The sequence below is a fragment of the Oncorhynchus tshawytscha genome, linkage group LG25 (assembly GCF_018296145.1).
Source record: "Oncorhynchus tshawytscha isolate Ot180627B linkage group LG25, Otsh_v2.0, whole genome shotgun sequence".
Lineage (NCBI taxonomy): Eukaryota > Metazoa > Chordata > Actinopteri > Salmoniformes > Salmonidae > Oncorhynchus > Oncorhynchus tshawytscha.
In genome coordinates this window covers 33,276,900-33,304,646 of record NC_056453.1, presented here as the reverse complement: position 1 = coordinate 33,304,646, position 27,747 = coordinate 33,276,900, and the positions used below count along the sequence as shown (strand labels likewise).

Genomic DNA, 27,747 nt, shown 5'->3' with positions numbered 1-27,747 from the left:
AGGGAGTGTTTGGGAATATATATGTGTGTGTGTGTGTGTGTGTGTGTGTGTGTGTGTGTGTGTGTGTGTGTGTGTGTGTGTGTGTGTGTGTGTGTGTGTGTGTGTGTGTGTGTGTGTGTGTGTGTGTGTGTGTGTGTGCGCGTGACTCTGGGAGGTTGAAGTAGGGCTTTACTCCCAGTGGGGTCCAGGTTGTCTGTCATGTCAAAGCCATCGTCTGTAAATCAATAGGCCTATCCATCTCAGGAGAACGGAGGGCAAGGGAGGGAGAGAGAGGGATTGAGAATGAGAGAGAGTTGTGAGAGAAGAGGAAATGGGAGAAGAGAGTGCAGTGAAGAGAAGAAGGAGAGAGCAATGTGAGGGGTATATAAGGGAGGATAAGAAGAAGAAAGCAGGGAATATAGAGGAAGGAGCAGAGAAGAGAGATATTACAGGGAGGTAAAGAACATGAATATAAAATATGGTACTTGGGGATGAGGTAGAGTAAAATATGGTACTGGGGGATGAGGTAGAGAGTAAAATATGGTACTGGGGGATGAGGTACAGAGAAAGATCTAGAGAAGTTAGTGGGGGATGAGAGAAAGAGTAAGAGAAGGTACAGAGGGATGAGGTACAGAGAAAGATCTAGAGAAGTTGGGGGGATGAGATAGAGAAAGCTCTAGAGAAGTCAGTGGGGGATGAGATAAAGAGAAAGCTCTAGAGAAGTCAGTGAGGGATGAGATAAAGAGAAAGATCTAGAGAAGTTGGGGGGATGAGATAGAGAAAGCTCTAGAGAGGTCAGTGGGGGATGAGATAAAGAGAAAGCTCTAGAGAAGTCAGTGAGGGATGAGATAAAGAGAAACATCTAGAGAAGTTGGGGGGATGAGATAGAGAAAGCTCTAGAGAGGTCAGTGGGGAATGAGATAAAGAGAAAGCTCTAGAGAAGTCAGTGGGGGATGAGATAAAGAGAAAGCTCTAGAGAAGTCAGTGAGGGATGAGATAAAGAGAAAGCTCTAGAGGGGTCAGTGGGGGATGAGATAAAGAGAAAGCTCTAGAGAAGTCAGTGAGGGATGAGATAAAGAGAAAGCTCTAGAGAAGTCAGTGAGGGATGAGATAAAGACAAAGCTCTAGAGAAGTCAGTGAGGGATGAGATAAAGAGAAAGCTCTAGAGGGGTCAGTGGGGGATGAGATAAAGAGAAAGCTCTAGAGAAGTCAGTGAGGGATGAGATAAAGAGAAAGCTCTAGAGAAGTCAGTGAGGGATGAGATAAAGAGAAAGCTCTAGAGAAGTCAGTGGGGGATGAGATAAAGAGAAAGATCTAGAGAAGTTGGGGGGGATGAGATAGAGAAAGCTCTAGAGAAGTCAGTGGGGGATGAGATAAAGAGAAAGCTCTAGAGAAGTTGGGGGGATGAGATAAAGAGAAAGCTCTAGAGAGGTCAGTGGGGGATGAGATAAAGAGAAAGCTCTAGAGAGGTCAGTGGGGGATGAGATAAAGAGAAAGCTCTAGAGAAGTCAGTGGGGGATGAGATAGAGAAAGCTCTAGAGAAGTTGGGGGGATGAGATAGAGAAAGCTCTAGAGAAGTCAGTGGGGGATGAGATAAAGAGAAAGCTCTAGAGAGGTCAGTGGGGGATGAGATAAAGAGAAAGCTCTAGAGAGGTCAGTGGGGGATGAGATAAAGAGAAAGCTCTAGAGAAGTCAGTGAGGGATGAGATAAAGAGAAAGCTCTAGAGAAGTTGGGGGGATGAGATAAAGAGAAAGCTCTAGAGAAGTCAGTGGGGGATGAGATAAAGAGAAAGCTCTAGAGAAGTCAGTGAGGGATGAGATAAAGAGAAAGCTCTAGAGAAGTCAGTGGGGGATGAGATAAAGAGAAAGCTCTAGAGAAGTCAGTGAGGGATGAGATAAAGAGAAAGCTCTAGAGAAGTCAGTGGGGGATGAGATAAAGAGAAAGCTTTAGAGAAGTCAGTGGGGGATGAGATAAAGAGAAAGATCTAGAGAAGTCAGTGGGGGATGAGATAAAGAGAAAGCTCTAGAGAAGTCAGTGGGGGATGAGATAGAGAAAGCTCTAGAGAAGTCAGTGGGGGATGAGATAAAGAGAAAGCTCTAGAGAAGTCAGTGAGGGATGAGATAAAGAGAAAGATCTAGAGAAGTTGGGGGATGAGATAGAGAAAGCTCTAGAGAGGTCAGTGGGGGATGAGATAGAGAAAGCTCTAGAGAAGTCAGTGGGGGATGAGATAAAGAGAAAGCTCTAGAGAAGTCAGTGAGGGATGAGATAAAGAGAAAGATCTAGAGAAGTTGGGGGGATGAGATAGAGAAAGCTCTAGAGAGGTCAGTGGGGGATGAGATAAAGAGAAAGCTCTAGAGAAGTCAGTGGGGGATGAGATGAAGAGAAAGCTCTAGGGAAGTCAGTGGGGGATGAGATAAAGTGAAAGCTCTAGAGAAGTTGGGGGAAGGGGGGGGGTTGCTTCTCTTTGGAAATCATTGATCGACAGTCAAGTGGCTTTCATGTTAGCAGATGACAGCTATTGGACTGACCTAAAACATGAGCCTGTTAATCTAATGGAAATCTAATGGAGTAATGGAACAGTTTTGTGTGTTTGTGTGTGACTGATTGTGCATAACTGTGCCTACATCGATTCCTGCAGGAACAATGTAAAATTATGATTGAGGGCAGCGTTTTCAAACCCCCACTTGGTCAAAAAAGTTATCCAACAGTCATATTATTAGAGATATTTTTCATCAAATAAACTTTTCAAGGAGGTAAAGCTTGCTGGTCCTTTTTTAGAAAGGAAAGACTAGGGGAAATGTTCTGTCCAGCATCCCATTGACAGCACGGTTAGCCAAAATATCTAACTGAACCAACCTTAACACTAAACCTTAACCAAACCACTAACCTTAACAATAACCCTTCCCTTAACCTAATTTTAAATATTACTTCCCTTTCTGGAAGTACTGAACTGTAACAGTTGAGTGAAGCTCTATGTTATCTGAAGGACGAGAGACACCTGCTGGTCAAATAGAGAAGTACATCTAGTGAACGTCAGCCCTCATGAGTCTCTGAAAATGCATCCTTCTTTCTGCCATGATTAATTGATTGATGGATGATTCCTCAAGGTGATTGGTGCTAATCCTCTGACTGACCTTAACCTGTCCCCAGTCGTGTAAAGTACTTAAGTAAAAATACTTTAGTATTTAGTAAGTACTACTGAAGTAGTTTTGGGGGGAATATCTGTGCATTAATATTCACTTTTACTCCACTACATTCCTTATCAAGAGAACATCCCTGGTAATCCCTACTGCCTCTGATCTGATGGACTCACTAAACACATTTCATTGGTAAATTATGTCTGAGTGTTGGAGTGTGCCCCTGGCTATCCGTAAAAAATATATATATTTTTTATTATTTATACTTTTACTTCAGCTTATTTCTCTGTAATGTTGTGCACAAATTTGATTACATCCCTGTTAGTGAGCATTTTATCCTTTGTCACAATAATCCATCCACCTGACAGGTGTGGCATATCAAGAATCTGATTAAACAGCATGACCATTACACAGGTGCACCTTGTGCTGGGGACAATTAAAGGCCACTCTATAATGTGCAGTTTTGTCACACAACACAATACTACAGATGTCTCAAGCATTGAGGGAGCGTGCAATTGGTATGCTGACTGCAGGAATGTCGACCGGAGCTGTTGCCAGATAATTTAATATTAATTTCTCTACCATTAGTTGTGAAATACATAGATTAGGTCCTATTGAATATATTTCAATTGACTGATTTCCTAATATGAACTGTAACTCAGCAAAATCTTTGAAATTGCTGCATGTTGTGTTTATATTTTTGTTCAGTATAAAACCAGATACTTTTGTACTTTACTCAAGTAGTATGTTACCCGGGCGACTTTCACTTTTACTTGATTCCTTTTCTATTAAGGTATCTTTACTTTTACTCATGTATGACAATATACATTTTTTTATAACAAATGACAGTTTTCCACAATTGCCTGTCCCTGACCCTTAACCTCTGACCCTTCACCCTCAGGGCTATTGGTGCCAATCCCCTGTACTGTGACTGCCGTCTGCTCTGGCTGTCTGACTGGGTGAAGACGGGCTACAAGGAGCCAGGCATCGCCCGCTGTGCCGGACCGACGGGCATGGAGGGCAAGCTGCTGCTCACCACCCCTGCCAAGACGTTTGAGTGCCACGGTGAGATGGGTTCATTCATTTAGTTTAATTCACACCCCTGAGTCAATACTTTGATTACAGCTTTGAGTCAACTTGGGTATGCCTGTATCAGCTTTCCGCATCTGGTTTTGGGGACTGTCCCATTCTTCCTTGCAGATTTTCTCAAGCTCTGTTAAGTTTGTTGTTCACCCCAGGTCCCCATCTATCTTTCCACATATTTTCAATGGGATTCAAGTCTGGGCCACTCAAAGACTTTCACATTTTTGTTCTGAAGCCCTACCAGCGTTGGTTTGGTTGTATACTTGGGAGTCATTGTCCTGTTAGAGCGCAAATCTTCACCCCAATCTAAAATCGTTTGCACTCTGAAGCAGGTTCTCATCAAGGATTTGCCTGTATTTGGCTCCATTCATTATTACCTCTATCCTTGCCAGTCTCCCAGTCCTTGCCACTGAAAAGCATCCCGATAGCATGATGCTGCCACCATCATGCTTCAGGGTAGGGATGGTGTTGGATGGGTGTTGAACTGTGCCTGTTTTTTTTTTCAATTTCCCAATGATGGAGACCACTGTGCTCTTGGAAACTTTCAACACTCTAGAGCATGTTTTATACCATTCCCCAGATATATGCCTCACCACAATTCCATATATGTAAAGTGTGGTGTACTGCAGGGCAGCTCTCTTGGCCCTCTATTCTTTTCTATTTTTACCAATGACCTGCCACTGGCATTAAACAGAGCCTGTGTGTATATGTATGCTGATGATTCAAACCTATACGTGTCAGCAACCACAGCTAATGAAAATCACTGCAACCCTAAACAGAGAGTTGCAGTCAGTTTTAGAATGGGTGGCTAGTAATAAAATGAATATGGTCCTGAACATCTCAGAAACTAAGATTTGTATTTGGTACAAATCATTCCCTAAATTCTAGACTTCAGCTCAATCTGATAATGAATAATATGTCTGTTGAGCAAGTTGAGGAGACTAAATTACTTGATGTTAACTTGGATTGTAAACTGTCATGGTCAAAACATATTTATTCAATGGTTGTGAAACTAAGATGGGGAGAGATCTGGCCGTGATAAAGAGATGCTCTGCTTTCATGACACCACACTCTACAAATCAAGTCGTGCAGGCTGTAGTTTTATCTTATCTTGATTGTTGCCCAGTCAGATAGTCAGGTGCTGCTAGGAAGGACATAGAAGAACCTCAGCTGGCCCAGAACAGAGCAGCATGTCTTGCTCATCACTGTAATCAGAGGGCTAACATCAATACTATGCAGGCCAGTCTCTCTTGGCTAAACGTAAAATCCCCATATCCAGAACAAATTCAAGAAAGCATACAGTATTATATAGAGAATCATGATTGCATGGAACTCCCTTCCATCTCATATTGCTCAAATGAACCTCAAACCTGTTTTTTTTTAAAACAGATAAAGCAACTCAGCACAGCACAACGCCTCTCCCCTATTTGACCTAGATATTGTGTGTATGTACTGATATGTAGGATATGTGTGCCATTTTACACTGATGTAGTTCTGTCCTTGAGCTGTTGTTGTCTATTAACGTTCTGTATTAAGTCATGTATCATGTTTTGAGTCGACCCCAGGAAGAGTAACTGCTGCTTTTACAACAGCTAATAGGGATCCTAATCAAATACCAAATACTATAGTTGAAAACCAAATGAACAGGAAAGATAGGCATCATCTAAAATGATAAAATGTTTGTGTGTGTTAGGTGAGGTGGACAGCGGCGTCCTGGCCAAGTGTAACCCATGCCTGTCCAGCCCGTGTGTCAACCAAGGGATCTGTCACAGTGATCAGGCAGAGATCTACAGGTGTAGCTGTCCTCCTGAATTCAAGGTGAGATCTCACCATTTACCTGCAGTGTTCTTCTTGCCATGCCGTGCATGCTTTTGGTCCAGTCCAGCTCTAACACATACTTAGACTAAAATTAGATCTTGATTCAATCTGTATCGGTGAAGTGATTGAAATTTAAAGGCAATGTTCCTGCGTTCGCGGGGAGACTGCATTGACGGTAAACGCTGCATATGTTGGCTCAATCGTAAATTACCTTTAAATGTCAAGCGCACTATAGCTCTGAACTTCGGCGATATAGATTGAATCGAGTCCTTACTTGTCTTTGTGGCTGTTGAGTTTGTGACAAGACCGCTCCACTTCTGACATTATGAAGACTGTTGTTCAGCAGGCTTTTCTTCCAGCCCAGCTTTAGCACACCTGATTCCACTAATGAAAATGCATTCATTTGAAATTCAGTCATGAGTTAATGAGTGTAATCAATTTGTTCAAGACACTGTAGCTCTCCAGGAACAGGGTCGATTGGTGACCACTGAACGTTTCTTTGTGTCTGCAGGGTAGAAACTGTGAGACTTCTCTGAACGTGTGTGTCAGTAACCCCTGTGTCAACGGGGGCACCTGCCAACTTGATGAGGAGGAGGAGGCAGCATACAGCTGTGCCTGTCCCCTTGGCTTTGACGGTCCTACCTGCCTGACCAACATAGATGACTGTGAAGATAATGACTGTGGAAACGGAGCTGCCTGTATAGATGGAGTCAACCACTATACCTGCCTCTGTCCACTGTACTACACAGGTAACACACATTACACTATAGACCAGCCGTCTCTCTATCGCTGTTGGGTTGACCTATTCGGTTGCAATTCTTCATGCATCAATGTAATCTCTCCCTCTCCCCCTCTCTCCCTCCCTCACCAGGGGAGATGTGTGAGGAGATGGAGGATGTGTGTGCTCCAGGGGTCAGTCCGTGTCAACACCAATCTACCTGTCTCATCACCTCTACTGGGCCCCAGTGAGTACACCATATCAACGTGTGGGAGACTTAAAGATTTGCGTTGTCACCCAGACCTAATGCCCTGGCTCAAGCTCACACACGTTTGTGTGTGTTGCAGGTGTGTGTGTTCCCCGGGCTACGTGGGTGATGACTGCAGTGTGGACTACGATGACTGTGAGGAGAATCGCTGTCCGAACAGAGCTCAGTGTGTCGACCAACTCAACGCATACTCCTGCTCCTGCCCTGATGGCTATAGGTGAGGCACACGCACACACACACACACCTTAGAACTCACACACACACCTTAGAACTCACACATACACCTTAGAACTCACACACAAACCTTAGAACTCACACACAAACCTTAGAACTCACACACAAACCTTAGAACTCACACACAAACCTTAGAACTCACACACAAACCTTAGAACTCACACACAAACCTTAGAACTCACACACTCAAACCTTAGAACTCACACACAAACCTTAGAACTCACACACAAACCTTAGAACTCACACACAAACCTTAGAACTCACACACAAACCTTAGAACTCACACACAAACCTTAGAACTCACACACAAACCTTCACACACAAACCTTAGAACTCACACACAAACCTTAGAACTCACACACAAACCTTAGAACTCACACACAAACCTTAGAACTCACACACAAACCTTAGAACTCACACACAAACCTTAGAACTAGAACTCTACACAAAACCTTAGAACTCACACACAAACCATAGAACTCACACACAAACCTTAGAACTCACACACAAACCATAGAACTCACACACAAACCTTAGAACTCACACACAAACCATAGAACTCACACACAAACCTTAGAACTCACACACAAACCTTAGACCTCACACACAAACCTTAGAACTCACACACAAACCATAGAACTCACACACAAACCATAGAACTCACACACAAACCTTAGAACTCACACACAAACCATAGAACTCACACACAAGCCTTAGAACTCACACACAAACCATAGAACTCACACACAAACCATAGAACTCACACACAAACCTTAGAACTCACACACAAACCTTAGAACTCACACACAAACCATAGAACTCACACACAAGCCTTAGAACTCACACACAAACCATAGAACTCACACACAAACCTTAGAACTCACACACAAACCTTAGAACTCACACACAAACCTTAGAACTCACACACAAACCTTAGAACTCACACACAACTCACACACAAACCTTAAACCTTAGAACTACACAAAACCATAGAACTCACACACAAACCATAGAACTCACACACAAACCTTAGAACTCACACACAAACCATAGACTCACACACAAACCATAGAACTCACACACAAACCATAGAACTCACACACAAACCTTAGAACTCACACACAAACCTTAGAACTCACACACAAACCATAGAACTCACACACAAACCTCACACACAAACCTAGAACTCACACACAAACCTTAGAACTCACACACAAACCTCACACACAAACCTTAGAACTCACACACAAACCTTAGAACTCACACACAAACCATAGAACTCACACACAAACCATAGAACTCAGAACTCACACACAAACCATAGAACTCACACACAAACCTTAGAACTCACACACAAACCATAGAACTCACACACAAACCATTAGAACTCACACACAAACCATAGAACTCACACACAAACCTTAGAACTCACACACAAACCATAGAACTCACACAAAACCTTAGAACTCACACACAAACCTTAGAACTCACACACAAACCTCACACACCCTTAGAACTCACACACAAACCTTAGAACTCCACACAAACCATAGAACTCACACACAAACCTTAGAACTCACACACAAACCATAGAACTCACACACAAACCTTAGAACTCACACACAACTCACCACAAACCATAGAACTCACACACAAACCATAGAACTCACACACAAACCTTAGAACTCACACACAAACCATAGAACTCACACACAAACCTTAGAACTCACACACAAACCTTAGAACTCACACAAAACCTTAGAACTCACACACAAACCTTAGAACTCACACACAAACCTTAGAACTCACACACAAACCAACACACAAACCATAGAACTCACACACAAACCTTAGAACTCACACACAAACCTTAGAACTCACACACAAACCTTAGAACTCACACAAACCAAGACTCACAAACCTTAGAACTCACACACAAACCATAGAACTCACACACAAACCATAGAACTCACTCACACAAAACCATAGAACTCACACACAAACCTTAGAACTCACACACAAACCTTAGAACTCACACACAAACCTTAGAACTCACACAGAACTACACACAAACCTTAGAACTCACACACAAACCTTAGACCTCACTCACAAACCTTAGAACTCACACACAAACCATAGAACTCACACAGAACTCACACACAAACAAACCATAGAACTCACACACAAACCTCACACACAAACCTAGAACTCACACACAAACCATAGAACTCACACACAAACCTTAGAACTCACACACAAACCATAGAACTCACACACAAACCTTAGAACTCACACAAAACCTTAGAACTCACACACAAGCCTTAGAACTCACACACAAACCTTAGAACTCACACACAAACCTTAGAACTCACACACAAACCTTAGAACTCACACACAAACCTTAGAACTCACACACAAACCTTAGAACTCACACACAAACCTTAGAACTCACACACAAACCTTAGAACTCACACACAAACCATAGAACTCACACACAAACCTTAGAACTCACACACAAACCATAGAACTCACACACAAACCTTAGAACTCACACACAAACCAAACTCACACACAAAACCATAGAACTCAAAACCATAGAACTCACACACAAACCTTAGAACTCACACACAAACCTTAGAACTCACACACAAACCATAGAACTCACACACAAACCATAGAACTCACACACAAACCATAGAACTCACACACAAACCAAACCTTAGAACTCACAACTCACACAAAACCTTAGAACTCACACACAAACCTTAGAACTCACACACAAACCTAGAACTCACACACAAACCTTAGAACTCACACACAAACCATAGAACTCACACACAAACCATAGAACTCACACACAAACCATAGAACTCACACACAAACCATAGAACTCACACACAAACCTTAGAACTCACACACAAACCTTAGAACTCACACACAAACCTTAGAACTCACACACAAACCTTAGAACTCAGAACTCACACACAAACCTTAGAACTCACACACAAACCTTAGAACTCACACACAAACCTTAGAACTCACACACAAACCTTAACTCACACACAAACCATAGAACTCAGAACTCACACACAAACCTTAGAACTCACACACAAACCTTAGAACTCACACACAAACCAGAACTCACACAAACCATAGAACTCACACACAAGCCTTAGAACTCACACACAAACCATAGAACTCACACACAAACCATAGAACTCACACACAAACCTTAGAACTCACACACAAACCTTAGAACTCACACACAAACCTTAGAACTCACACACAAACCTTAGAACTCACAACTCAAACCTTAGAACTCACACACAAACCTTAGAACTCACACACAAACCTTAGAACTCACACACAAACCTTAGAACTCACACACAAACCTTAGAACTCACACACAAACCTTAGAACTCACACACAAAACCTTAGAACTCACACACAAACCATAGAACTCACACACAAACCCTTAGAACTCACACACAAACCATAGAACTCACACACAAACCTTAGAACTCACACACAAACCATAGAACTCACACACAAACCAACACACAAACCTTAGAACTCACACACAAACCATAGAACTCACACACAAACCATAGAACTCACACACAAACCTTAGAACTCACACACAAACCTTAGAACTCAACACAAACCTTAGAACTACACACAAACCTTAGAACTCACACACAAACCATAGAACTCACACACTCACCACAAGAACTCACACACAAACCATAGAACTCACACACAAACCTTAGAACTCACACACAAACCATAGAACTCACACACAAACCATAGAACTCACACACAAACCTTAGAACTCACACACAAACCATAGAACTCACACACAAACCTAGAACTCACACACAAACCTTAGAACTCACACACAAACCATAGAACTCACACACAAACCTTAGAACTCACACAAACCTTAGAACTCACACACAAACCTTAGAACTCACACACAAACCTTAGAACTCACACACAAACCATAGAACTCACACACAAACCATAGAACTCACAAACCTTAGAACTCACACACAAACCTTAGAACTCACACACAAACCATAGAACTCACACACAAACCAAACTCACCACAAAAACCTTAGAACTCACACACAAACCTTAGAACTCACACACAAACCTTAGAACTCACACACAAACCATAGAACTCACACACAAACCTTAGAACTCACACACAAACCTTAGAACTCACACACAAACCTTAGAACTCACACACAAACCTTAGAACTCACACACAAACCATAGAACTCACACACAAACCTTAGAACTCACACACAAACCTTAGAACTCACACACAAACCATAGAACTCACACACAAACCTTAGAACTCACACACAAACCTTAGAACTCACACACAAACCACACACAAACCTTAGAACTCACACACAAACCTTAGAACTCACACACAAACCATAGAACTCACACACAAACCATAGAACTCACACACAAACCTTAGAACTCAGAACTCACACACAAACCTTAGAACTCACACAAAACCATAGAACTCACACACAAACCTAGAACTCACACACCAAACCACAAACCATAGAACTAGAACTCACACACAAACCTCACACACAAACCTTAGAACTCACACACAAACCTTAGAACTCAAACCTCACAACAAACCTTAGAACTCACACACAAACCTTAGAACCACACACAAACCTTAGAACTCACACACAAACCTTAGAACTCACACACAAACCATAGAACTCACACACAAACCTTAGAACTCACACACAAACCATAGAACTCACACACAAACCTTAGAACTCACACACAAACCATAGAACTCACACACAAACCATAGAACTCACACACAAAACCAAACTCACACACAAACCTTAGAACTCACACACAAACCAAACCATTAGAACTCACACACAAACCTTAGAACTCACACACAAACCTTAGAACTCACACACAAACCATAGAACTCACACAAACCATAGAACTCACACACAAACCTTAGAACTCACACACAAACCTTAACAAACCTTAGAACTCACACACCTTAGAACTCACACACAAACCTTAGAACTCACACACAAACCATAGAACTCACACACAAACCATAGAACTCACACACAAACCATAGAACTCACACACAGAACTCAAAAACCTTAGAACTCACACACAAACCTTAGAACTCACAACAAACCATAGAACTCACACACAAACCATAGAACTCACACACAAACCTTAGAACTCACACACAAACCATAGAACTCACACACAAACCACACACAGAACTCACACACAAACCTTAGAACTCACACACAAACCATAGAACTCACACACAAACCTTAGAACTCACACACAAACCATAGAACTCACACACAAACCTTAGAACTCACACACAAACCATAGAACTCACAAAAACCATAGAACTCACACACAAACCTTAGAACTCACACACAAACTCACACAGAACTCACACACAAAACCTTAGAACTCACACACAAACCTTAGAACTCACACACAAACCTTAGAACTCACACACAAACCTTAGAACTCACACACAAACCTTAGAACTCACACACAAACCTTAGAACTCACACACAAACCTTAGAACTCACACACAAACCTTAGAACTCACACACAAACCTTAGAACTCACACACAAACCTTAGAACTCACACACAAACCAAGAACTCACCTCACACACAAACCATAGATCACACACAAGCCTTAGAACTCACACACACACAAAACTCACACACAAACCTTAGACTCACACACAAACCTTAGAACTCACACACAAACCTTAGAACTCACACACAAACCAAAACCTTAGAACTCACACACAAACCTTAGAACTCACACACAAACCTTAGAACTCACACACAAACCTCACACACAAGAACTCACACACAAACCCAAAACTCACACACAAACCTTAGAACTCACACACAAACCATAGAACTCACACACAAACCTTAGAACTCACACAAACCAAACCCATAGAACTCACACAAACCATAAACCACACACAAGAACTCACACACAAACCTTAGAACTCACACACAAACTCACCAAACCAGAACTCACACACAAACCTTAGAACTCACACACAAACAAACCACACAGAACTCACACACAAACCTTAGAACTCACACACAAACCTTAGAACTCACACACAAACCTTAGAACTCACACACAAACCTTAGAACTCACACACAAACCATAGAACTTTCACACACAAACACACAAACCATAGAACTCACACACAAACCTTAGAACTCACACACAAACCATAGAACTCACACACAAACCATAGAACTCACACACAAACCATAGAACTCACACACAAAGAACTCACACACAAACCATAGAACTCACACACAAACCTTAGAACTCACACACAAACCTTAGAACTCACACACAAACCTTAGAACTCTCACACAAAACCTTAGAACTCACACACAAACCTTAGAACTCACACACAAACCTTAGAACTCACACACAAACCTTAGAACTCACACACAAACCACAAGAACTCACACACAAACCTTAGAACTCACACACAAACCATAGAACTCACACACAAACCTTAGAACTCACACACAAACCTTAGAACTCACACACAAACCTTAGAACTCACACACAAACCATAGAACTCAACACAAACCTTAGAACTCACACACAAACCTTAGAACACACAAACCTTAGAACTCACACACCTTAAACCATAGAACTCACACACAAACCTTAGAACTCACACACAAACCATAGAACTCACACACAAACCTTAGAACTCACACACAAACCATAGAACTCACACACAAACCATAGAACTCACACACAAACCTTAGAACTCACACACAAACCTTAGAACTCACACACAAACCACACAGAACTCACACACAAAAACCTTAGAACTCACACACAAACCTTAGAACTCACACACAAACCTTAGAACTCACACACAAAAACCTTAGAACTCACACAACTCAAACCTTAGAACTCACACACAAACCACACAAACCATAGAACTCACACACAAACCTTAGAACTCACACACAAACCATAGAACTCACACACAAACCATAGAACCACACACAAACCTTAGAACTCACACACAAACCTTAGAACTCACACACAAACCTTAGAACTCACACACAAACTCACCTTAGAACTCACACACAAACCTTAGAACTCACACACAAAACTCACCTTAGAACTCACACACAAACCTTAGAACTCACACACAAACCTTAGAACTCACACACAAACCTTAGAACTCACACACAAACCATAGAACTCACACACAAACCTTAGAACTCACACACAAACCTTAGAACTCACACACAAACCTTAGAACTCACACACAAACCATAGAACTCACACACAAACCATAGAACTCACACACAAACCTTAGAACTCACACACAAACCTTAGAACTCACACACAAACCTTAGAACTCACACACAAGCCTTAGAACTCACACACAAACCTTAGAACTCACACACAAACCTTAGAACTCACACACAAACCTTAGAACTCACACACAAACCTTAGAACTCACACACAAACCTTAGAACTCACACACAAACCTTAGAACTCACACACAAACCATAGAACTCACACACAAACCTTAGAACTCACACACAAACCAAGAACTCACACACAAACCATAGAACTCACTCACACACAAACCTCTCACACACAAACTCACACACAAACCTTAGAACTCACACACAAACCATAGAACTCACACACAAAAACCTTAGAACTCACACACAAACCATAGAACTCACACACAAAACTCACACACAAACCTTAGAACTCACACACAAACTCACACACAAACCATAGAACTCACACAAACCTAGAACTCACACACAAACCTTAGAACTCACACACAAACCTTAGAACTCACACACAAACCTTAGAACTCACACACAAACCTTAGAACTCACACACAAACCTTAGAACTCACACACAAACCATAGAACTCACACACAAACCTTAGAACTCACACACAAACCTTAGAACTCACACACAAACCATAGAACTCACACACAAACCTTAGAACTCACACACAAACCATAGAACTCACACACAAACCATAGAACTCACACACAAACCTTAGAACTCACACACAAACCTTAGAACTCACACACAAACCTTAGAACCTCTCACACACAAACCTTAGAACTCACACACAAACCATAGAACTCACACAAAACCTTAGAACTCACACACAAACCTTAGAACTCAACTCACAAAAACCATAGAACTCACACACAAACCTTAGAACTCACACACAAACCATAGAACTCACACACAAACCTAACTCACACAAAACTCTTAGAACTCACACACAAACCTTAGAACTCACACACAAACCTTAGAACTCACACACAAACCTTAGAACTCACACACAAACCTTAGACTCACACAAAACCTTAGAACTCACACACAAACCTTAGAACTCACACACAAACCTTTAAACCTTAGAACTCACACACAAACCTTAGAACTCACACACAAACCATAGAACTCACACACAAACCTTAGAACTCACACACAAACCTTAGAACTCACACACAAACCTTAGAACTCACACACAAACCTTAGAACTCTCACACACAAACCTTAGAACTCACACACAAACCATAGAACTCACACACAAACCTTAGAACTCACACACAAAACCATAGAACTCACACACAAACCTTAGAACTCACACACAAACCACACACAAACCTAGAACTCACACACAAACCTTAGAACTCACACACAAACCTTAGAACTCACACACAAACCTTAGAACACACAAACCTTAGAACTCACTCACACAAACCATAGAACTCACACACAAACCATAGAACTCACACACAAAGAACTCACACACAAACCATAGAACTCACACACAAACCTTAGAACTCACACACAAACCATAGAACTCACACACAAAACCATAGAACTCACACACAAACCTTAGAACTCACACACAAACCTTAGAACTCACACACAAACCTTAGAACTCACACACAAACCTTAGACTCACACACCTTAAACCTTAGAACTCAGAACTCACACACAAACCTTAGAACTCACACACAAACCTTAGAACTCACACACAAACCTTAGAACTCACACACAAACCATTAGAACTCACACACAAACCTTAGAACTCACTCACACAAACCATAGAACTCACACAAACTCACACACAAACCTTAGAACTCACACACAAACCTTAGAACTCACACACAAACCAGAACTCACACACAAACCATAGAACTCACACAAAACCTTAGAACTCACACACAAACCTTAGAACTCACACACAAACCTTAGAACTCACACACAAACCTTAGAACTCACACACAAACCTTAGAACCACACACAAACCTTAGAACTCACACACAAACCATTAGAACTCACACAAAACCTTAGAACTCACACACAAACCATAGAACTCACACTCAAAAACCTTAGAACTCACACACAAGCTTAGAACTTAGAACTCACACAAACCTTAGAACTCACACACAAACCTTAGAACTCACACACAAACCATAGAACTCACACACAAACCATAGAACTCACACACAAACCTTAGAACTCACACACAAACCTTAGAACTCACACACAAACCTTAGAACTCACACACAAACCATTAGAACTCACACACAAACCATAGAACTCAGAACTCACACACAAACCAGAACTCACACACAAACCTTAGAACTCACACACAAACCTTAGAACTCACACACAAACCTTAGAACTCACACACAAACCATAGAACTCACACACAAACCAGAACTAGAACTCACACACAAACCTTAGAACCACACACAAACCTTAGAACTCACACACAAACCATAGAACTCACACACAAACCACACACAAACCATAGAACTCACACACAAACCTTAGAACTCACACACAAACCTTAGAACTCACACACAAACTCACACACAAACCTTAGAACTCACACACAAACCTTAGAACTCACACACAAACCTTAGAACTCACACACAAACCTTAGAACTCACACACACCTTAGAACTCACACTCACAAGCCTTAGAACTCACACACAAACCTTAGAACTCACACACAAACCTTAGAACTCACACACAAACCTTAGAACTCACACACAAACCTTAGAACTCACACACAAACCATAGAACTCACTCACAAACCTTAGACCTCACACACAAACCATAGAACTCACACACAAGCCTTAGAACTCACACACAAAACCTTAGAACTCACACACAAACTCAAGAACTCACACACAAACCTTAGAACTCACACACAAACCTTAGAACTCACACACAAACCTTAGAACTCACACACAAACCTTAGAACTCACACACAAACCTTAGAACTCACACACAAACCTTAGAACTCACACACAAACCATAGAACTCACACACAAAAACCTTAGAACTCACACAAACCAAACCATAGAACTCACACACAAACCTTAGAACTCACACACAAACCTTAGAACTCACACACAAACCATAGAACTCACACACAAACCTTAGAACTCACACACACACACATAGAACCATAGAACTCACACACAAACCTTAGAACTCACACACAAACCTTAGAACTCACACACAAACCTTAGAACTCACACACAAACCTTAGAACTCACACACAAACCTTAGAACTCACACACAAACTTTAGAACTCACACACAAACCTTAGAACTCACACACAAACCTTAGAACTCACACACAAACCTTAGACCTCACACACAAACCTTAGAACTCACACAAACCTTAGAACTCACACACAAGCCTTAGAACTCACACACAAGCCTTAGAACTCACACACAAACCTTAGAACTCACACACAAACCTTAGAACTCACACACAAACCTTAGAACTCACACACAGACCATAGAACTCACACACAAACCTTAGACCTCACACACAAACCTTAGACCTCACACACAAACCTTAGACCTCACACACAAGCCTTAGACCTCACACACAAGCCTTAGACCTCACACACAAGCCTTAGACCTCACACACAAGCCTTAGAACTCACACACAAGCCTTAGAACTCACACACAAGCCTTAGACCTCACACACAAGCCTTAGAACTCACACACAAACCATAGAACTCACACACAAACCATAGAACTCACACGCAACTTAGAACAATATCAAGCCATCTGTGCGAATACTTCTTCTTCCGAATCTATCATTTTGACTTACTCACCCTTATCTCTCTCTCTTCTCTCCTCTCCTCTCCTCTCTCGCTCTCTGTCTCGCTCTCTCTCTTCAAAACCTCCCCTCCCTCATCCTCCCGTAGTGGTCAGTTGTGTGAGCTGCCCCCCTCCCCGCGGTCTCTGTGTGACCTGGCAGACTGCCAGAACGGTGCCCCGTGTGTGGAGCGGGCAGGCCGGGCACTGTGCCAGTGTCTCCCTGGGTTCGGAGGGCCTCGCTGTGAGAAGCTGGTCAGCGTTAACTTCATAGACAGAGACTCCTACCTGCTGCTCTCTGACCTCAAGAACTGGCCCCAGGCTAACATCACACTGCAGGTATCTAACATCTCACTACAGGTACTGTAACACACACACACAAAGCTTATACACTGCAGGTACTGAACGATCAATTCAACAGGCATGTGTTTGAGATCATGCATGTACAGTAACTTGGATATTTGGATTGTGACAGTGATGTCAAAGGGAAATGTGCATACCTTTTATTCTATTGTGATGTGTGTCCCCAGGTGTCGACAGCAGAGGAGAATGGTATCCTGCTGTATAATGGAGACAATGATCACATCGCTGTAGAGATGTATCAAGGTCACGTTAAGGTCAGCTACGACCCTGGCAGCCAGCCTGGACATGCTATCTACAGGTAAACACGCAAACACACACACACATTCACACATAATCACACAGACTGCACACACACACACACACATACACAGACAAAACAAACAAACACATAAGCACAACAGCAACATTGTCTGTCTCTTTCTTCCACTCTCTCCTGGTTGTTTCTTTCTCCATCCCTCCCTCTCTCTCTCTGTCTGCAGTACTGAGACAATCAACGATGGTCAGTTCCACACGGTGGAGCTGGTGACCTTTGACCAGATGGTGAACCTGTCCATCGACGGGGGTCTCCCCACCACCATGGATAGCCTGGGGGGGGTCCGTCCCCTTAACGGGGAGGCTCCGCTATACGTGGGGGGTAGGGGCCCTCTCCAGAACACACCTACTTCCTCCTCCTCTGCTGCAGGCACTACAACTACTACACTACTGTCAATGTCACCCCCCACTGCAACCCAAACCCCACCCACACACCCACCCCCATCCCAAAACCCCAACTACCTCAAGCGAGCCATATCCTGACCCAATCCTGCAACCTACCCAACTCCAAACCTCAATTCACTCAGTCCATCCCCCATAACCACTGTTTGTTAGAGAACGTCCAGCATACACACAGCGCACACACACATTTATGAACACACATAAAAGAAACACACTGATAAAGCTACATACTCCTGCCTACAATATAAACCTCATACACACGTATACAAACACTCAGCAACACTGGTGTCTAATATAGTGCACAACATTAAACCCTTGGCCCTATGAGCGTCACCTCTCAAGGCCCACAGTGTTCAGAATACATACAGTATTCCTACCATATAATACATACTGTATAGTCTTCTATTTCTGTGATTCCTACTATTTCCAGTTTTCATTCATCCCTATTAAACACATTCCTATAGATCTCTATCTCTGTCCTACCAGACACAGTCTTCACTCTGGATGTGTGATGTGGTATATTGTACTATCTCTGTCCTACCAGAAACAGTCTTCACTCTGGATATGTGATGTGGTATATTGTACTATCTCTGTCCTACCAGACACAGTCTTCACTCTGGATGTGTGATGTGGTACTATCTCTGTCCTACCAGACACAGTCTTCACTCTGGATATGTGATGTGGTATATTGTACTATCTCTGTCCTACCAGACACAGTCTTCACTCTGGATATGTGATGTGGTATATTGTACTATCTCTGTCCTACCAGACACAGTCTTCACTCTGGATGTGTGATGTGGTATATTGTACTATCTCTGTCCTACCAGAAACAGTCTTCACTCTGGATATGTGATGTGGTATATTGTACTATCTCTGTCCTACCAGACACAGTCTTCACTCTGGATGTGTGATGTGGTACTATCTCTGTCCTACCAGACACAGTCTTCACTCTGGATATGTGATGTGGTATATTGTACTATCTCTGTCCTACCAGACAGTCTTCACTCTGGATATGTGATGTGGTATATTGTACTATCTCTGTCCTACCAGACACAGTCTTCACTCTGGATGTGTGATGTGGTATATTGTACTATCTCTGTCCTACCAGACACAGTCTTCACTCTGGATATGTGATGTGGTATATTGTACCAGACACAGTCTTCATGGATATGTGATGTGGTATATTGTACTATCTTTGTCCTACCAGACACAGTCTTCACTCTGGATATGTGATGTGGTATATTGTACTATCTCTGTCCTACCAGACAGTCTTCACTCTGGATATGTGATGTGGTATATTGTACTATCTCTGTCCTACCAGACACAGTCTTCACTCTGGATGTGTGATGTGGTACTATCTCTGTCCTACCAGACACAGTCTTCACTCTGGATGTGTGATGTGGTATATTGTACTATCTCTGTCCTACCAGACACAGTCTTCACTCTGGATGTGTGATGTGGTACTATCTCTGTCCTACCAGACACAGTCTTCACTCTGGATGTGTGATGTGGTATATTGTACTATCTCTGTCCTACCAGACACAGTCTTCACTCTGGATGTGTGATGTGGTACTATCTCTGTCCTACCAGACACAGTCTTCACTCTGGATGTGTGATGTGGTATATTGTACTATCTCTGTCCTACCAGACACAGTCTTCACTCTGGATGTGTGATGTGGTACTATCTCTGTCCTACCAGACACAGTCTTCACTCTGGATGTGTGATGTGGTATATTGTACTATTTCTGTCCTACCAGACACAGTCTTCACTCTGGATATGTGATGTGGTATATTGTACTATCTCTGTCCTACCAGACACAGTCTTTACTCTGGATGTGTGATGTGGTATATTGTACTATCTCTGTCCTACCAGACACAGTCTTCACTCTGGATGTGTGATGTGGTACTATCTCTGTCCTACCAGACACAGTCTTCACTCTGGATATGTGATGTGGTATATTGTACTATCTCTGTCCTACCAGACACAGTCTTCACTCTGGATATGTGATGTGGTATATTGTACTATTTCTGTCCTACCAGACACAGTCTTCACTCTGGATATGTGATGTGGTATATTGGCATAGGTTATGATTTCCTTGTTTCTTTTTTAAACTTTTTAAACTTTTTATTTATTTATTTAACTCGGCAAGTCAGTGGGTTAACTGCCTCGTCCAGGGGCAGAAATACAGAGTTTTACCTTGCCAGCTCGGGGATTCGATCTAGCAACCTTTCAGTTACTGGCCCAATGCTCTAACCACTAGGCTACCTGCCACCCCAAACGTGTGAGTAATGCTCTGTAACCCGACTAGCCATTCTTGATATTAAAGCGTTGAGAGTTGAAATTGAACTGATCTGATATCAGAAATGGCTGTGTGTCCAGAGTTTGTGATATTATGTTTTGGTGCTGTACTGTGGTGTACTGTGGTGTACTGTACTGTACTGTACTGTGGTGACCTGTACTGTACTGTGGTGTACTGTACTGTGGTGTACTGTACTGTGGTGTACTGTACTGTACTGTATGGTGGTGTACTGTACTGTGGTGTACTGTACTGTGGTGTACTGTACTGTACTGTATGGTGGTGTACTGTACTGTGGTGTACTGTACTGTACTGTGGTGTACTGTACTGTGGTGTCCTGTACTGTGGTGTACTGTACTGTGGTGTACTGTACTGTGGTGTACTGTACTGTGGCGTACTGTACTGTGGTATACTGTACTGTACTGTGGTGCACTGTACTGTACTGTGGTGTACTGTGGTGTACTGTACTGTACTGTACTGTGGTGTACTGTACTGTGGTGTACTGTACTGTACTGTACTGTGGTGTACTGTACTGTGGTGTACTGTACTGTACTGTGGTGTACTGTACTGTGGTGTACTGTACTGTACTGTGGTGTACTGTGGTGTACTGTACTGCACTGTGGTGTACTGTACTGTGGTGTACTGTACTGTACTGTGGTGTAATGCACTGTTATGTATATTTGTGACTGTTGGCCACTGTATGAAAGAGTATGCTACACATCACCCAATACCCCTTCTCCTTTTCACTGTCCTCTGTTTCAAAGATGCTGTTTCGGGAATTAAATTAGTGTCAAATCACTGTTGAATAAAAAAAAATAGTCAAATGTTAATTATTTAATTGAATTCTTTGATCAAACTTTCATTCAAAATATTGGGAAATGGACCTGGTTCTATATTTTCCCTCTCTACTGGCTCAGTAGCATATTTATTCATTCTGTACCAACATGTCCTATAAATCAGATGTTGATGATAGTGAAAGTTTTGGAGGATTCGGCTCTTAGTTGTCCTAACTTGTCATAAAGAAGTAGTATTTTGTCTCACACTTCCATCAGATGGCTGCAGGATATTCACTTGCACATTTTTGAAAAAGCCTCTTCCTCTTCCTTCATTACCTCCATATCAGTCCTGTGTTAACTGTTTCTCTGCTCCCCCCTCCCATACAACTCTAACCAACATCTCCCTTCTTCCTCCTCTATCTCCTTCTCCTCCGTCTCTCAGGTATGCCCGTGGACGTCCACTCGGCAGCCTTCCGGCTCTGGCAGATCCAGAATGGCTCCAGTTTCCACGGCTGCATCCAGAACCTGTATATCAACAATGAGCTGCAGGACTTCACTAAGACCCAGATGAAGCCGGGCGTGGTGCCAGGCTGTGAGCCATGTAGGAAGATCTACTGCCTGCATGGTATCTGCCAGCCAGACGGGCCACAGGGACCAGTCTGCCACTGCCAGCCAGGCTGGAGCGGACCACACTGTGACCAGCCTGCCGACAACCCATGCCAGGGCAGCAAGTAGGAACAGACCACTGGAGTTATGATGATAATGCATTACATTTCACTTGGTTTTCACCAAGTCTCAAACTGAAATTCATATGAACAGTTTGAGACAAATCATTACATGCAGTACAAGTCGAAAGTTTGGACACATCTACTCATTCAAGGGTTTTTCTTTATTTTTACTATTTTCTACATTGTAGAATAATAGTGAAGACATCAAAACTATGAAATAACACATATGGAATCATGTAGTAACCAAAAAAAGAGTTAAACAAATCAAAATATATTTTGGTAGCCATCCTTTGCCTTGATGACAGCTTTGCACACTCTTGGCATTCTCTGTGAGCCAGGCCTAATCGCCCAACATCAGTGCCCGACCTCACTAATGCTCTTGTGGCTGAATGGAAGCAAGTCCCTGCAACAATGTTCCAACATCTAGTGGAAAGTCTTCCCAGAAGAGTAGTGGAGGCTGTTATAACAGCAAAGGGTGGACCAACTCCATATTAATGCCCATGATTTTGTTCGACCAGCAGGTGTCCACATAATTTTGGTCATGGAGTGAATATTGATTGATTGATTTATATTCCCTCTACCTAGGTGTGTGCATGGGAAGTGTATTCCCCTGGACCTGCAGTCCTACCGCTGTGAGTGTGTGGAGGGTTACCGTGGTGCCCTGTGTAACCAGCAGGGGGAGCTGTTTAACCCCTGCCGCAGCCACAACTGTAAACATGGACACTGTCAGACGTCTGATTCAGGAGACGCCTACTGTCACTGTGAGGCTGGATACAGCGGAGAAATCTGTGACACAGGTAGGACACACACACACACACATACACACTTATTACTACTGTGGATACATCGGAGAGCTCTGTGACGCAGGTAGGAGACACACACACACACATACACTTATTACTACTGTGGATACATCGGAGAGCTCTGTGACGCAGGTAGGAGACACACACACACACATACACTTATTACTACTGTGGAAACACAGAGAACTCTGTGATGCAGATGGGAGAGAGAGTGAGAGTTTATCTTTCTCATTGTGGACTGTCTGTCATCCTAGTTTACTTATCTTGTCTCTGTTGTCTTTGATACAAACAGACCAAGAGCTAATCCAGCCCAAACCCACTAAAGGTTCCCAAGAAGGCTGAGTGATTTTGTGTCAGAAACATTTAAAATGTTGTGCTAATTAAACTTTCTTGAAATGTATCTTAATGTGGGCTCCTCCTTACAGAGTCAGTGTCTCTATCTTTCCTCCCCTAGAGTCAGTGTCTATATCTTTCCTCCCCTACAGAGTCAGTGTCTATATCTTTCCTCCCCTACAGAGTCAGTGTCTCTATCTTTCCTCTCCTACAGAGTCAGTGTCTATATCTTTCTTCTCCTACAGTCAGTGTCTCCATCTTTCCTCTCCTACAGTCAGTGTCTCTATCTTTCCTCTCCTACAGTCAGTGTCTCTATCTTTCCTCCCCTACAGAGTCAGTGTCTCTATCTTTCCTCCCCTACAGAGTCAGTGTCTCTATCTTTCCTCCCCTACAGAGTCAGTCTCTATCTTTCCTCCCCTACAGAGTCAGTGTCTCTATCTTTCCTCTCCTAGAGTCAGTGTCTCTATCTTTCCTCCCCTACAGAGTCAGTGTCTCTATCTTTCCTCTCCTACAGAGTCAGTGTCTCTATCTTTCCTCTCCTACAGAGTCAGTGTCTCTATCTTTCCTCCCCTACAGAGTCAGTGTCTCTATCTTTCCTCTCCTACAGAGTCAGTGTCTCTATCTTTCCTCTCCTACAGAGTCAGTGTCTCTATCTTTCCTCCCCTACAGAGTCAGTGTCTCTATCTTTCCTCCCCTACAGAGTCAGTGTCTCTATCTTTCCTCTCCTACAGAGTCAGTGTCTCTATCTTTCCTCCCCTACAGAGTCAGTGTCTCTATCTTTCCTCCCCTACAGAGTCAGAGTGTCGAGGGGAGCCTGTGAGGGACTTCTACCAGGTGCAGCGTGGATACACCATCTGCCAGACCACACGCATGGTCTCCTGGGTAGAGTGCTCCGGCGCCTGCGACACGGGTGCCTGCTGTGCCAGCCAGCGAATGAAACGTCGCAAATACACCTTTGAGTGCAGCGACGGAAGATCATTCAGCGAGGAAGTGGAGAAGACCATCAAGTGTGGCTGCGTGGGCTGTATGTAGCACGCTTCACACAAACCTGCTATTGCCACCGCCGCCGAACGCACCACAGAGAGAGAGAGAAGAAGAAGAAATAAGAGAAATAGTATAAAGAAATGTATATAAAAACCGCTATGTATTATGGACAGCAATCTTTATAAAATAGGACATTACCTCCTCTTTCTTTGGGTGCGTGACCTACAGAAACACAGAGGAAACACAACAACCAAACCATTGTATCTGCAACATTGTTTCGAAAGGGTTCTAAAGATGTGAAAGGTGTTGCATTCAGAGCAAGGACTCAACCAACCCCTCATACACACATGGTCTCAACCTCTGGCCTCTTGGACATCATCCATTAGGTCCCAGATAGCCTCAGCACCATCTCTCATCTTTTCTTCCTGATGGCTGTGTGTGTAATGTAGCGTCTGGCCTGGTCAGGGTGGCAGGAGGGAAGAGGTACAGAGATATTGAAAGAGAGGGAGGAGACTGGGGTTGGGCTGGAGTTGAGTTTGGTTAGGCAAGGGCTGGAGTTGGGCTGGAGCTGAGCAGAAGCTGGGCTGGAGTTGGGCTGGAGCTGAGCAGAAGCTGGGCAGGGCTGGTATAAGCTTGCCTGGGCTGAGTTGAGCCAAATAAAGTCAGGCTTAGCTGGGCTGGGCCGGATTGCAGTTGAGCTGTGCTGGGCTGAGCAGAGCTAGGGCTAGGTCGGGCTATAGCTGGTCTAGTCCGAAGCTTATTTGACTCCTGGAGTCTTTAGAACAAGATATGTCCATTATTTTCCTTATTTATAACACTACTGCACTGAAAATCAGTGCCCTTCACAGTGCACATACATACACATACACCCACCCACACAGTAGAGAAAGGCCTTGTCTGAGCAGAAAGAAACACACACAAACACACATTTTCTGTCTGAGCAGAAAGGTCATTTCATTAGAAGCAATACACATTGTGATGCAGGTTGACTCTCCATTTCCCTACTGTAGGCTATAAGCTATAACCCCATCTGGAGCAGGCAGTGCCCGTTGGAGACCCATCTCCCAGCATGCATTGCATCTGGATGATTTGCATAAGCCCTCCCCCCTTTGAGCAGGATGATTAGGCCCCTTAATGCCTTCAGTATTAAACGTGTGCAAACTGTTGCATGCAAGAAGTTTGCAAATGATTATGTAGAGCTTTTTCTTATCATGATGTATATTATTACAGAACAAAGGTGCAGAGTATCATTTTTTGTTTGTTTTGTTATGTCTAATTTCATTTGTTTTGCATTATATGTTGTTTTCTGATGTAACCTAACTCCTTTAGCCCTCTCTTTATACAAAAATGCCTAACAGATTCTAATATATATATATTTGTATTTCATTTTGGTATAGTATTTTTATATGTTAAAGAGTAAATCTGTGTTTTCTGGAAGCTTCCAATGGAACGGGCAGGACGGCATTTGATTGGTTCCATAGCTGTTTTCATTTGTTTATTTCAATTGCTCAAACAAGCTTGTTTGTAATTGTCCAAAACAAGGTAGCGAATGGTTGGCCTTGTTTTTATAGGAGGCAGTATTTATGTAAAAACACGTTTAATATTGTATGTGTTGTCTTCCATGTGAACATGACATGTAATTCATTTAAAAGTCTGTCTGCTGTTTTGTTTTATTTATTTTCTCTTAAGACTTTTTCCTGTAGAGTATAAAAGGCATAATAATTGTTGCAGATTTTCAAAAATGATTGGAAAAAAGGAATACAAAGTTACAATAAAAAGTAGTGTAACAAAAAGAAAAGCTGGAAGGTCTTTGTGACAGAGCTCGAACCCTCTGGCTCAGACAGGTTCCTCATGGTCTGTTGGGCCCGAGTGGGTGGAGTTACCATGCAAACATTTCTCCTGTATTTACCATACTCTGAAATATAGTGAAAGGGTTTTGATCATCGTGTTGATTTTGTTGAAGTGTTCGGTTAAATTTCTGTCATTTTAAATTGGGGACATTTTCCGCCGTAGATAGAAGTAATTTTAAGATTCAAGTGAAACAGTCACAGTTGACTGAAACTTATCTGCTGTAGGAAACTTACTTATTGTGGATGTGCATAAAGATGGAGTCTACATTTTACCTGCATTAAGCACTATTGATGCTGCCATCTTACCATTGTACTGTGGTGGGGGCATGGGTTGAATGACAGCAAACTGTAGACCTGCCATCTTTCTGTACATCTGCCATCTTACCATTGTACTGTGGTGGGGGCATGGGTTGAATGACAGCAAACTGTAGACCTGCCAT

At 42.6% G+C, this 27,747-nt stretch overlaps 1 protein-coding gene across 1 annotated transcript in view; it reads left to right on the top strand.

Moving 5' to 3' along the window:
- LOC112247654 (slit homolog 1 protein-like) overlaps positions 1-27,250 on the top strand; it is a 219,991-nt gene extending 192,741 nt beyond the window's left edge. The window contains 11 exon segments of the mRNA XM_042306258.1: positions 4,019-4,182; positions 5,894-6,018; positions 6,530-6,767; positions 6,890-6,983; positions 7,084-7,221; positions 18,570-18,798; positions 18,990-19,120; positions 19,302-19,456; positions 23,052-23,340; positions 23,923-24,134; positions 25,267-27,250. Of these exon segments, the coding sequence (XP_042162192.1) occupies positions 4,019-4,182; positions 5,894-6,018; positions 6,530-6,767; positions 6,890-6,983; positions 7,084-7,221; positions 18,570-18,798; positions 18,990-19,120; positions 19,302-19,456; positions 23,052-23,340; positions 23,923-24,134; positions 25,267-25,505 (2,014 nt within the window). The 3' untranslated portion in view covers positions 25,506-27,250.
- The last annotated feature ends 497 nt before the right edge of the window (positions 27,251-27,747 follow it).